This window comes from Maylandia zebra, linkage group LG7, assembly GCF_041146795.1.
Source record: "Maylandia zebra isolate NMK-2024a linkage group LG7, Mzebra_GT3a, whole genome shotgun sequence".
Taxonomy (NCBI): Eukaryota; Metazoa; Chordata; class Actinopteri; order Cichliformes; family Cichlidae; genus Maylandia; species Maylandia zebra.
In genome coordinates, this window is record NC_135173.1 from 48,876,424 (window position 1) to 48,889,852 (window position 13,429).

General features: G+C 39.7%; 1 protein-coding gene across 2 annotated transcripts in view; it reads right to left on the bottom strand.

Moving 5' to 3' along the window:
• The window catches only part of eng (endoglin), a 45,647-nt gene that overhangs the window by 24,296 nt on the left and 7,922 nt on the right, over positions 1 to 13,429 (bottom strand). For both annotated transcript variants that reach the window (XM_004549571.5, XM_004549572.5), the window contains exon 3: positions 2,496 to 2,638. In XM_004549571.5, coding sequence (XP_004549628.3) covers positions 2,496 to 2,638 — 143 coding nt within the window. The remainder of the gene's footprint in view (positions 1 to 2,495; positions 2,639 to 13,429) is intronic.

Genomic DNA, 13,429 nt, shown 5'->3' on the forward strand with positions numbered 1-13,429 from the left:
TGTTAATGGTTAGCTAGTTATCAGGCTGATAAAGTTGGGAAAGGAGTGTGTTTATGTTTTGTAATCTGGGAAGATGTTTAAAAGCTTATTTATTCAGAGTCAGGGAAAGTCTGCGCACAATGATGACCAAATACGGTAAAATGTGCATTTTTTTAAAAACATACCAGATACACTATTATCTTTAGCCTTAAGTGTCTCTCATAAAATGCCAGGTTCCACACATTGATCCCCCATAGGACTTTTTTAGCCTACAGTTTTGTTTTCATGCCTGACACACATCAGCAGTAAGATCCCAGATCACATGACAGATTTTACAACCTACAAAAGCTGTTCCTTATCAAGACTTTACATAAGACAGGTAGCAGTGCATCTTTGCTAACTCAAGGTGTATAGGATAAAGGTCTAATCATCTCTTAGTTTACTCAGAAATGGATCACTGTATTTCAAACTGTGGAAATAAACGTTTGCCTGTTTGTTTTTCGACTACAAGCGGACTTTGTGGATTATGTTCAACTGCACTAAGACACGCGTACGGCCCGACTACCAGCTAGTGCTTCCGCGGTAATACAAGGTCTTTACATCTCTGCGTTACAACGACATTATGAGTTGTCACAGAAGGAAAGCCGCAGGTTTGACAACTAAACAATAACATCCATCCATTTTAAGGCAAGGCACTGTGAACACGTATGCACATTACCCAAGTTCTAAAGGAGCTCAGCCATCATTAATTCATACAATTACACCTGTTCTTTTTCTAATTTGAATACTAAAATATATCCTTTCCCATCCAGCTGAAAATGTGCCTTTAAAAGGAATAAAACTCTTTTGAAGCTGCACTTATTTACCTCACCACAGCATAATGTCTGATACAGTAAAGCACACAGACTGTTTTACATTTTTTTTAAAAAGGAATACTTTAACATATTTCCTTCATAATTAAGTCATTATGTATTTTCTTTTTATTCACAGGTCATTAATTTACATAAAGAAGAGGAGTGTTTAATGGTCTATGCAGTGCTTTTAACACTGTTATTCATTAATTTGAACACATTAAACTGAATAAAATCATATCTGTCAAACTATATCAAGTGTGTAAATTATATGCTCCATCCTATGCCAGTTTTATTTCTTGCGAAATTAATGACCTCACTCTGTGTGGGACGGTGTCAAACGATGTGTTCGAACACTGAGGTGTTTTTTTGGATGCTTCACTTGGTTAGAAGAACATGCTCAAATGTAGCATTGATATTTTTAGAAATGAATAAGGAACATTCATCGTTCGCGCTGGTCTCTGAAAGCCCCCGTCACAACATCGAAAAGCCCAAAAAGTTATAGACAAGAAGTAAAAACTGCATAATTACTGTGACATAATCAGTAAAGTGCTGAACTCTGAGAATTAATTTTTGTCAAGGTACTGAGAAATAACTGCACTGCCATCATTATAAGCTTTGTAAATCTTGCTGAAGCCTATTGATTAGAAACTAAAGGTCAACTGCTAACAATGAGGGCTTCGTCCCTAAAACAAGCTCTGCCGTTACACAATCTTCCATTTACTTCAAGGCCAAAAATTGCAACAAGCTGTCTGATATTTTGCCAGTTACACCAAGGTTTAGAGATGGCGCAAGAAAGGGAAAGGAGGGTGTTTGCTGGTGCTTTTGATGAGTGTAGTTCTGCATATTGTGGAGATTGGTTGAACTGGTGATTACTCACATACTGTATAAAAGGGGTTTTGATTTTGTGCAAGTTTTAGTTGAAGTATTTATTTTGAATTTTGGACTGTTGATTGCAAAAGTTCTTGTGGTGTTTTGTTTCTATCTACGATTGAATTTAGCTGTTAGCTCTAATACAGCTGAAATCATACGTCATAGAAAATATCATGCAAAAAAAAAATGATATATTTAAAGTTAAATGTGCATAATCACAGTGCATGCTTCTTTTTACTGGGTATGGTCAGTTTTTAAAACTGACTCAGCTTTAATACTGTCCCACATTGCATAACATCTGATAACTCTATAAATAAGTAAATGAGCATCATTAAACTCAGTGTAATGATAGTTCAGTGGAATGAAACATTTCATTTTAGGAATGCTGTGAACTGTGAGGTGAACATAGGTGCAGAGCTTTCTCCTTTTCAGCATGACAGCACCTGACATACTGTTCCATCAGCTAAGAAGTATGATGAATGAGCAGACGATAACGTATCCCTGTCGCACAGGGGAATTTGGGATTAAATGACAACTAAACCGTGCTTGACAGATGGCAGCAGTTTAATTGTGAAACATTTGAACTTTCAACATTGTGATGTTTACCTAAAGTTTTATTTGAATTTTACCACTACTTTTCAGGTTATTACTTCTTTCCATAAAAATAATAAAGTTCAGACGAGCTCGGTGTACAACACTCTCAGTCAAACTGGATTTTTTTTAACTTGATGACAATTTTTACAGATTATTATATCTAACTTAGATAGACTCAAATAACTTTGACATGCTTACCGGGTTATTAAAGTTCAGTTTAAAGATGTGGACCTCTGCCTTGTCCTCTCCGACAAAACTGGTCCAACAGCCAATCTCATTCACGATCCACGGACTGCCTTTCTCACCTTTTGAAGTCACCGGGGTGCATGTCTGACTTGTGGCTGAAAGAAATGAAGTAAGAATAGTTAAATATGAACAGCAGCATGTTTTTAAGTTGCAGTAAATAATTTATTGCTTACAACCAGAGATGGGCAGCAACGCGTTACTTGTAACTATTGCAAAAACGGTAATTAGATTACCGTTACTTCCCGTAGGACCGCTGCGTTACTAAAACCGTGATTTTTTGCGAGAATGTCTCATGACAGTGACATAAGCAAGTGCGATGTTTGTGACAACAGCTGTGTGCAGATCAACAATGGATCATATATCGAGGGGAGAGAGTATGAGTGTGCAGCGTTTAAAGCGTGGAAGTACTGACCTTCCCATATAGACCAAGGAACTGATCGTGGACTTCAGGAAGACCAGGAAACACTTGACCCCTGTTTCAATCCAGGGGGTCAGTGTTGACATTGTGGAGGACTATAAATACCTTGGAGTACACATTGACAATAAACTGGACTGGGCTAAAAACACCACAGCACTTTACAGGAAGGGCCAGAGTCGTCTCTATTTTTTGAGGCGACTGAGGTCCTTCAACATCTGCCAGAAAATGCTGAGGATTTTCTATGAGTCTGTGGTGGCCAGTGCGATCCTCTATGCTGTTGCATGCTGGGGGAGCAGGCTGAGGGTCGCAGATGCCAACAGACTTAATAAACTGATCCGTAAGGCCAGCAATGTTGTGGGGATGGAGCTGGACTCCCTCAAGGTGGTGTCGGAGAGGCGGATGCTGTCCAAGATAAAGACAATGTTGGATAACACCTCCCACCCACTCCATGACATGTTGGTCAGTCACAGGAGCTCGTTCAGTGAGAGACTGAGATTACCGAAAAGCACCACTGAACGACACAGGAAATCATTCCTGCCTGTGGCCATCTCCCTGTACAACGCATCCACTTAACACACTGTTTGCTGCTACAACTACACATGTTTCTTTTCCAAATATTTATTTATAAGTGACTTATGTATGTATATATGTATATATTGTACTATTCTTAGTTAGTGTATTGTCTGTCTTGTCTTAATGTTGGTTTAAAATGGAGCACTGTAACAAAAAATAATTTCCCCCAGGGATCAATAAAGTATTCTGATTCTGATTCTGATTCTGATATGGAAAAGATATATATAAATCTTATAAAGTTTGTATCTGTCTTGTGTGAAACTTGTATGAAAAGCATATAAGAGTGAAAACAGATATAAGATCCCTTGAAAAATTATATAATGAAACTTGTATGTTTTGGATACTTACTAAAACAATGTATGAAAGTAATGAGAAAGTGGCCACTTTCATGAGTAAATCATGTAAGCCTTATATAATTTACTCATGAAAGTGGCCACTTTCATGAGTAATCACATATAAGTTTTTACTATTTCTTTTCCATATGGGTTACTTTAAGTTTGATTCCATAAAAAGTGACAAAAACATTAGCGTCCATTGTGCGTGGGAAGAAAACTTCTTGTTACAGCGGAAAAAAAAACCCCTAAACTTCCAAGCAAGCACCGAGTGCGCTACGACATAATGGGAAATTCACAGAGAAACTCGCGGATTCTTCAACTGACCGCGGCACACCTGCACCAGGGTAAACCTCCGCCTACCCCACTCCTGCTTTACAGGTCAAAATAGAGCAAAAGGACCGCTAGTCTTTGATTTTATTTATTTTCTGCTGTGTTTTACTTGCATCTATTTGAAAGAGTGAGTGTAAACACAAAAAAAATTTTGCTTGATGCATGAAGTTAAAAGATTAAAACTAATAAAAACCAGTTTTAAAAAGAGATTTTTCCATTTGATTACATTTTGTATGATGGATTATGTAGAAAAAGTAGAATTGGGCTGAAAGATCTATCGCTTTATCACCTATTCAGGTTGTAAATCGTGTTTTTAAAAAGTAACTAAGTAACTAAGTAATTAATTACTTTTGAAAATAAGTAATCAGTAAAGTAACGGGATTACTTTTTGGGGGAAGTAATCAGTAATTAGTTACTGATTACTTTTTTCAAGTAACTTGACCAACACTGCTCACAACCTTAATATGAAACTCCCTGTATTCTCTAGTCTCATATCTTATTGCAAGAATTTGAATCCATCTGTAACAATCCTGTCATATTTTGACATAACAGGAGAAAAACCAAAAGAAAACCTTCATGTGTGAAAGCCAAAACGCTATTATTTAAAAGAAAGATAAACCCAGCAATGTTACAGATTTCTTGTCAGAACAGGGCTAAATTTGTTATTAATCATTTTGAAAGCTTTCCCCTGGTCGCAGAGAATGGATGTTAAATGTGTGGGTAGGACTACATTGTTTAAAAACAGATCCGCTGGTTCACGTTTATCAGACGTGTCAGGACACGGGGCTGCAGTCATTCATCACCGTGCTCACTTTGCTCCCTGCTAGAAGACTGCTGTTTAACCTGAGGATCCAAGTCTTGGGAGGCTGAATTAATCCAGCCAAGGGTGTATGATCACTGGTGAGGGTGGGTATAAATGCCTGGTATTTGACCTGGACTGTGTATGCGTGTCTGTGTGCCAGAGATCTATTGTGCTAGACTAGAATGAATATGTGTGCACGCATGCTTATTCTAACCTGTATAAAGTTGCCAGGGACAAAATATTCTCCAACAAACTTCCTCTTTCCTCAAGAAAAAAGGTCAGAGGCTTTTTCCAGCTCAATTAGAGATCGCTTTCCTTGCCCATCGCTCACCGTTCGCTGACTATAGATGACAGAGTTTAAGTGGGTTATTCTAGAAGTTTTCTGGCACTAGTCACAGCCACATCATGGCTGACACAGTCACTAGTTTGGATTTACTCCTTACAGAGTCTTCCTTAGCCCACCTGCACATGGAATGAGCTTTCATTAAATCAGTCAGAACTGATCTACACTCAAAAATAAGATAAGCATATCCATTGTGTGATGAATATACGCAACATATGCCGAAACATCCACTATTCATGCCTCAATCACCCTCAAAGCAGCTGGCACCGAAGCACACAAGTAAGCGAGCGTGGTATCATGACAGAAGCGACGAATTTACTAAGCAAATGCTGCATAACACTGCGCTCCACTGGCTTTTATGATGCATTTGGTCTGTTTACCTAGCAGGCCACAATTCATCACAGAGGAGATCTGGAGTGAGGCAAGCGAGACAGAGACAGGAGAATAGGGTGGAAGGGGTTAATGGATACATTACGAGGATTGGAAAGCTAACCGGATGTGCCTTATTTAGAAGTGGCATTAATCAGCGGCCTTGTTTGAGGCAATGTCATCACTGCTGGTGGGCGAGAGTGGCCAGAGATTGTGATAAAAATGGGACAGAAATGGATGAATGCAACAAACAACGGCAAGATAGTGGGAGCAAGAGCATGTTACATAATCAGCTCTTTGTCTCCTTTAATGGGCTGGTTTTTTGTGTTTTTTCTTTTTTTTTTTTGGGGGGGGGGGGGGTATTCAATTGGTAAATTCACATGTTTTTTTTCTCCTCACATTACCTGTGACCTAAGATATCCCTGATGAAAATAGGCTGCTTTTAATTTAAACTCAGTTACATCATTGTTATCGCATCACTTTTGTGCACTGTGGAAGTGATGCATCTTTTTATGTTCCACGTGGTGTTTTTTTCCCTCTTAGATTGTGGAACAAGTCGTCTTATTATTCCATGAAGTTAGGAACATATTTGGCACAAATTGAGGGACTTGGAAGGCCTGTATCATTTGTAAATCGTCATCTTCGCTGTTCCTCAGTCTGCTCAGCATCAAACTAAAAGTTTTCCTGAAAATCCAGATGGGGAACCATCCATACTTTGCGTTCTCTTTTTTTCCCCTCTGCCTCTCACCCCAGAGGTCAAGGCTGGCTTCCTGTTATTCTGCTCTTCTGTGTTAATGTTTGTTGCTCAATAACCACAACCCTAAAGTTATTTCTCTCTTGTTCTGCTGTCATAGAGTCAACGGCCCATGACTGTTGCCCAAGAGCTCTGGGTATAAATCACACTGACCACACAAGAATGTGCGTGTATGTTTGCGTGCTTGTGCATGCTTGTGTCACCAGCCTCCTTTTTTTATGAGTCACCATCGGATATGAAGAACATTCATTTTGCCCTCTTGCCCCCGGAAATGCCAATGGCCTCGCTAAGCGGTCTGCTGGTAAATGAGGTATAGAAGAACTATTTCATTCGCTGTCCTCTTTATCTACTTATATCAGTCGCCTCCATTTTCCATTCCATGAGAAGACATGTTTATGGATGCTGCTGATTTTCTATTTAGATGTTAGGTATCAGGGGTAGATATAAATAGAAAACATAATTGAAGACAGAAAATACCCCCGATTCATGAAATAAGATTTGATCTTAAAGCCTTCTTTAATCTTTATTCCTTTCCTTTTCAGTAGTTGTATATGTCATGTCTGTTATTTTATAGACCTAAACAGGCTACTTAGAAATCCATCTCTTATGAAAACAGACGTGAAGACAGTTTTATTCAACGGGAGACCGATGAAACCCAATCGTAGCAAACCGATCGAAAGCTTATGAAATAAAACCAAGTCTGTAGTCAAAATCAATAATTGTCAATTTGCTGTTTGTAAAAGAGACTTTGGACAAGGTTCATATTTGCGGATTAAGCCGATATCTGTGACTGATGAAAACCATACTGCATGACACACTTGTCTGAGGGGGGGGTCCATCTGGTCCCTTTGCGTGTCCAGGTTCTATCTGCTCTTGCTTTCTTAACCTTCAGGGCATTCTACCAGAGGATGGGAGATGGACTCAGAAAATGACAGACATCCGTTTTCCACATGTTCAATTGTGCATGGGACCATTAATCCAGCATCAACACTGTGCCCATTTTAGGAAATCTGAGGATCAGCTTGACATCAACTATGTTCTGCTTCATAGCTCTACTTTATTTATTTATTTGTTAGCAATTATGCATACAAATATTGAACTCAATGAGTAGAGTGCAGTCTATCAGATTTGAAGTACTGTGTGAAAGTCCTGACCCACCCCTCATTTACTTAACACCCATCTATGAATTGTTCAAACTTCAAAAAGGGACAATCTTGAGGGATGAACCAGCGTTGTGGTCACACATAACAGACAACTTATCAAAGAACCAACTTTAAATTGTATTTTTAGGCCCTTTGTTAGTATCAGCGTGTTGCAAAAACACTTCTTTAGTTACAAAAATTGACAGAGACAACACAACTTTACACAGGACCTGCATCTGGGCCCTTAGTTGATCCATTTACTGTTCACTGGAGCCTCATCAGAAATGGTGTCAGTGGAAGGCTGACTGTCAAGCAGCCATTCTTAAAGAAGTGAAATGGTCAGAAAAGGCTGATGAATGCCAAATTACACAAGAACTGGACTGAAAATCAGTGGCAACAGTTCTTATAGAGTGATGAATTGATATTTTAAAATTCTGGTTCAAATCATCATCCATATGTATGGAGGAGGTCAGGAAAGAGGTACAACAGTGAGTGTCTCTGAAACACAGTGAAGGTGCTGTCATTGTTTGGCGCTTCATTCTGCCAGTGGTGTTGGGCATCTTGTTAAAACTGACTGAATTACAAACACAGAAAAATGACGCTAGATTGACCATGCAATGCCAGCTGGAAACCACACGACTGACAATGTATGCATTTTTCATCATGGCCTGAAAAACACACTAGCAATGCAGCAAAATGATACCTGAATAGAACAGCACACAATGGAACAGTATCAGTCGTGCACTGATCTCCCCAGAGCCCTGACCTCAACATTATTTAAGCAGTGTGGGATCATCTTGACGGAGAACAGAATAAAAGGCAGCCAACATTCAAAGAAGACCTCTGAGTGTCCTTCAAGAAGCCTGCAGAAGTACCCCTGAAGACAGAAGAAATGGCAATAAAGCTTGACTTTATTCAGTTCAGATTTTCTTGAAAAATAAAAGCTGTCTTAGAAAATATAGATTTCCAAGCTTATTAGGATTGTACTAACTATGTTTTTGCCTTATATACTGTATTCCCATTTAAGTCTGCACAAGTTTCAATACATTGCTGCACCTATTTCCCATGTTCCTGTAAAAATATAAAGTAATGAAGTGTGGCTCAAGACCTTTGCACAGCGCTGTAGCTACTAGCTAATCCCTAAGCAGGTAACAATATCAAATGCACATGTTTTGACAAAACCCACCTTCTCATCTCACCACAAACACATACACACCATAAAACACATATACAAATAGTTCCCTATTCCATCCCCAGGCTACCCCTGCAGTGTAAAACACTGCATAGATATCAAGACGAGATAATACAGGGATAAAAATATCTGATTAATGTGAACAACACTGGTACTCAAGTGCTCATTCAATAAATGGCCATACTTTATTATGCTTAGCTCAGCAAGCTACATTTTATTTTGTCACGCTTGTTTTACACTTAGTTTCAGTTAGCAGTGAGGTCAGGTCGGGTTCTTTATGTAAAAATGTTATCATGCTAATGCTAGCATTTTACGAAAGTATCACCTGACTGAGTCAGAAAGTAAGCCTCGCAAAACAGAGCACAGATTTGTCTGGTCTAGACCTCAGGATGAGAAATGTGTGACATCTTATTTTTTTATGTATTAATTACATTATGCTAATTTTAATATTTTTAGACTGCAGCTTGACTGACCAGCAACACCCCACTAAACACATTATCCACGTGTGCACCAAAGTGTTCTTCCACATTGTTTCCAGATTTAAATTAAAACACTTTGGAAAAATGTAATTAATACGAGATGCCAACCTGAACCTCTCAAATGAAGTATCACTGTCCAGGAGGGAGCCACATAATTATGAAGAGTGCAGTGTAGCTGAACTGAGGCCAGAGGCTGTGCTTGGAGACTTGGAGGTGATTTATCATTATTAAGATCAAAGGTACCCTACACATTGCTGATTTCCTAACTTGATCTGTGTTCAAACTCAAATCTGTTCCTTTTACATTTGTGTAAAATTTGTTGTAACACGTTCATGGGAAGCAAATCTTCTCTACAAAAATTTAAAACATATACTGTCTAGTCAACACACAATATGCTACCAGCGTCAAGTAAGTGTTTGTGAATCCACAAAAGAACAAGCTGAGTGTTCCCAAGGTTATCAAGTTATTACAAATGCTAGGAAATAGTATAATACGGGCACCTGTGCACTGGCGCTAGCATTTGATAGGCTGAATGGGGATATGTGGAACTCTGTGCTTTCGGTACTACCAGTACTATAACGTAACACCTCTCTATAATGTATTTGACCTTTTTTTTATAAGAATATGTTAGGTAATCATTACTTATGTGCACACAGTGCATTTCAGTGTAACTCTCTTGCTCACATCACAAATCCTAGAAATTATTCACTATGGCTCCAGACTGTCTATAACTGCCAGGAGAAGCACATATATGCAAAAAGTAAAGTTCACTTTTCAGTCAGCTTCTCATTTTGAATATATTCTAGGGTGTCAGCATGTCATTGGTCAGCAAAAATAAAAAGGACTAAAGCTGACTCCGGTAATGGGAGCAATAACATTAAAGAAGACTAGAAGCCTGTGAACAGCAAATACAACATCTCTTTTATGGGAAAGCACCCTTGATGTAATGAACCCCAGTTTTGGTTTTGCAGAGACTGATGTTGCACATAGTCAGCACACACAAATAATTATTTAGTTGCATTATTCGCCACAAACATGCGCGATTTGGGTAGTTTTACGTGATGTTTTAAGGCGTTCTTAAAGATCTCAAAAGCCCAGGACTGTTTGTGCGTTTCGTTAACTTGAAGCAACCCCACCATGCAGAATGCTGACAGCCACCAGCGAGTCCTTGAATTTAAAAAGTTCCATCACACCCTAACTAAATGCTGATTTTGATTCAAAGCACTGAGTACTTGCTGTTCAGTAACTTGCTGCCTTTTCATTTACCTCAGGAAAGCAAGCAGGCAGGCTTGATTTCATGCCCGATCTTTCACGCACACCCTCATTGTGAGTCTCTGTGGAAAAATGGAGCTACTTGCCTGGAGTGTATGCAAAACGAAGGCTTGCAAAACTTGCAGTAGGATGGTTTAAAAGCGAGAAAGAAAGAGAAAGAGAGGAAGGAGAGAGGAAAGGGAGAAAAAAAACAGGAGGGGGAAACCCTGACAGCAAACAACATCAAGACCAGCTGTCTCCCATGGTCCCTTGGGGTCAAGTAAACTGTTTGTGTCCAGGGTCGGGCGACAGAGTCGTGACGGGGAATGTGGAGGGAGGGTCAGCAGTCCTACCCTAGTTAGTCAGAGAGGGAAAGGGGAGCTTCAAGGCTAGCTCAAGTTTCTCTCTTGATTCCACACACACACACACACACACACACACACCTATTGTCCTGGCGCTTCCGCGACTGCAGATTGAGGCCTGACCATCCACAGGAAGGTAAACAAGCTCTTATCAGTGCTCTGCAGGGGCCTGCACTGTCCCCTGGCCTCTCACCCCTGCATACTACACAGTACACACTCCGTGCAACACACAAGCTTCCTGACCATCTCACCTCCCTCTTCTAAGTCTGATATTTTATCCAAAAAAGAAAAAAAAATGCTGATTAGTCTTGTTAGCTGGATAGCAAGTCCTCGAAGTCCTGCTTCCACTATTTGCTGGGGCAGGAATTACGGATGTGATAGCGGGTCTGGAGACAGCCTGTCTTCACACTAGCTCTGTTTACACCTCTGGGAGCCATTCGTCCATCGTCTCATCATTGTCGTAAACCAGTGGCGATGTTCACCACACACACACACACGCAACCTTATACCCTGTCTGTTGCTAATATTTAGCCACTACTGCTGATTAGCTCAGTGACACACGTAAAAAGCATAATTTTTATGTCGATGCTCGCATTTTCTCTCGGTAATGTATTATACTGCAGATGGTTAACGGGTAAAGTGTTTCTTTTCTATCCACTTGTTTCGTTAGATTTCTCTCCTCTACACCAAAAGAGCACTGGCAAAACACAATTAATCATCTAAGTGTTAATTGGTGGATAGACAGACTAATTTAGCAAGTTTCATGCTAACTGCGTGCAACCAAAACAGGCTGAAGCGTTGAGAGATTCATTGCACAGTAGCTGCTCCTAATCATTCAAGATTGATGTAGCTTTGCACAACATATGCTTCGTGTAGAACCAATAGAGATTAGCCTGTTTTTCTTGACTGAGTTTTGCCAGTAAATATTAATACTTTCCAACATGAAGACTGCATATTAATGAAGGCTCTGATATTTTCTTAAGATATTCTAAGTGAGGGAGGGTCAAGGGTACGATTCATGATCTATGGATTGAGAGCCACCATAGTGCACTATACGGGACCGGAGAGGCTCTCAAACTGGAAGTGATATTCTGCAAACACAAAATGAATAGTGTCTTTTTATTTCCATGAAGAGATATTTAAATATATGTGGTCACACAAACGACTTCAGTGGGCCTCAAAGGGTTTTGAATCATCTCAAAAAGAGATCTATGAGACAGCTTCAAGTTTTGTGATTTCATTTCACTGTTTAACTAATGGAAGTGTCTGGACTCCGGCACTTGTTATTTGACAAGTGTAACTTTATTCCCTGCAGCAGGAAAAAGATTATTAAGTACCCCAAGTTTGACTGTTGGATTTGTTGTAGTAACACTGTATGAGCAGATTAAAATAATCTGTCAGATGTCTCAAAGCTTTCTCTTCGAGTCACATATTCTGCTTTCTGACATATCACAGAAATACAAGCAAATGAAATATCGAGCGTCCAAATCCAGCGAGGGCTCTCTCATCACATCAAACACACACACGCTAGGAAAAAACACACACACAGCCAGACATCACAGAGAAATTTCAGCTCTTTAAATACAGATTGACTGGTTTGGCACCTGAATCAACAGGAAAACTACCCACCCAGTGCTTGAATCAAGAGGCCCTGCCATTTTAAAGCACTCGACTGCACATTGTGCACCATTAGAAATCAGTATATCGTGTACTGAGAAAGCCCATATTTCCTGTTTAGGAAAGCACCGTGTACAAGTAAATTGTACGCTAACATCTAAAATACATGTGAGCTAAAGATTCCACAGTTTATGTTTTCTGAAAGTTAATTCAAACCAAAAGGTTTCCGAGCAACAGCTCTATACTCGCGCTGTAACGTGACACAAAATATTTGAAAGCTTTTCAACTGAGCATATTTTTGTCAAGCTGTTCTGTCAAGAAATTTTGAACTCTGACCTGCAAAAGCATTAATTAAAGATACCCGTCTAAGATTTTGCTAAGCAAGGACAGACCACATAACCCTACTGTGAGTTGGCACCTCTGACTTGAAGTCATAGGGTGAGTCAGATGACCCGCCAGTAGTTCATCCACTAAATCAAGTAATACTATGCAGGTGCATTTCCTGCATTTGTGCAGACCAAGGGTGACTGTGGCAGACAGACCACAAGATAAGAATACATAACACCATGCCTTATCTTCACAGACAGCAGGCATGTTGACATGGGTACAAGTGGTCGCCATGCTGACTGGGCATTTATCTCGCCCAGCACTAATGAGGCATTCAGTGCTCATACAGCTCCATAATGAAAAACATTGGACCAGAGGGCATGAGACCTTGCAGTCACATAATAATGATGTTCAGGACACGGCTAAGTGCCGGTATCTTAAATTTATATGATGATGCTGCACTCAGGTTTCAGTAGTGAAGGAAACTTGCAGAGCCATTAAGAAGAAGATGGTTTCATTTATATAATATAAGGGCGAGATACAGCACAGCTGCAGCATGAACCGTGTTTCACATTTTTGGTTTGTTTGTGTT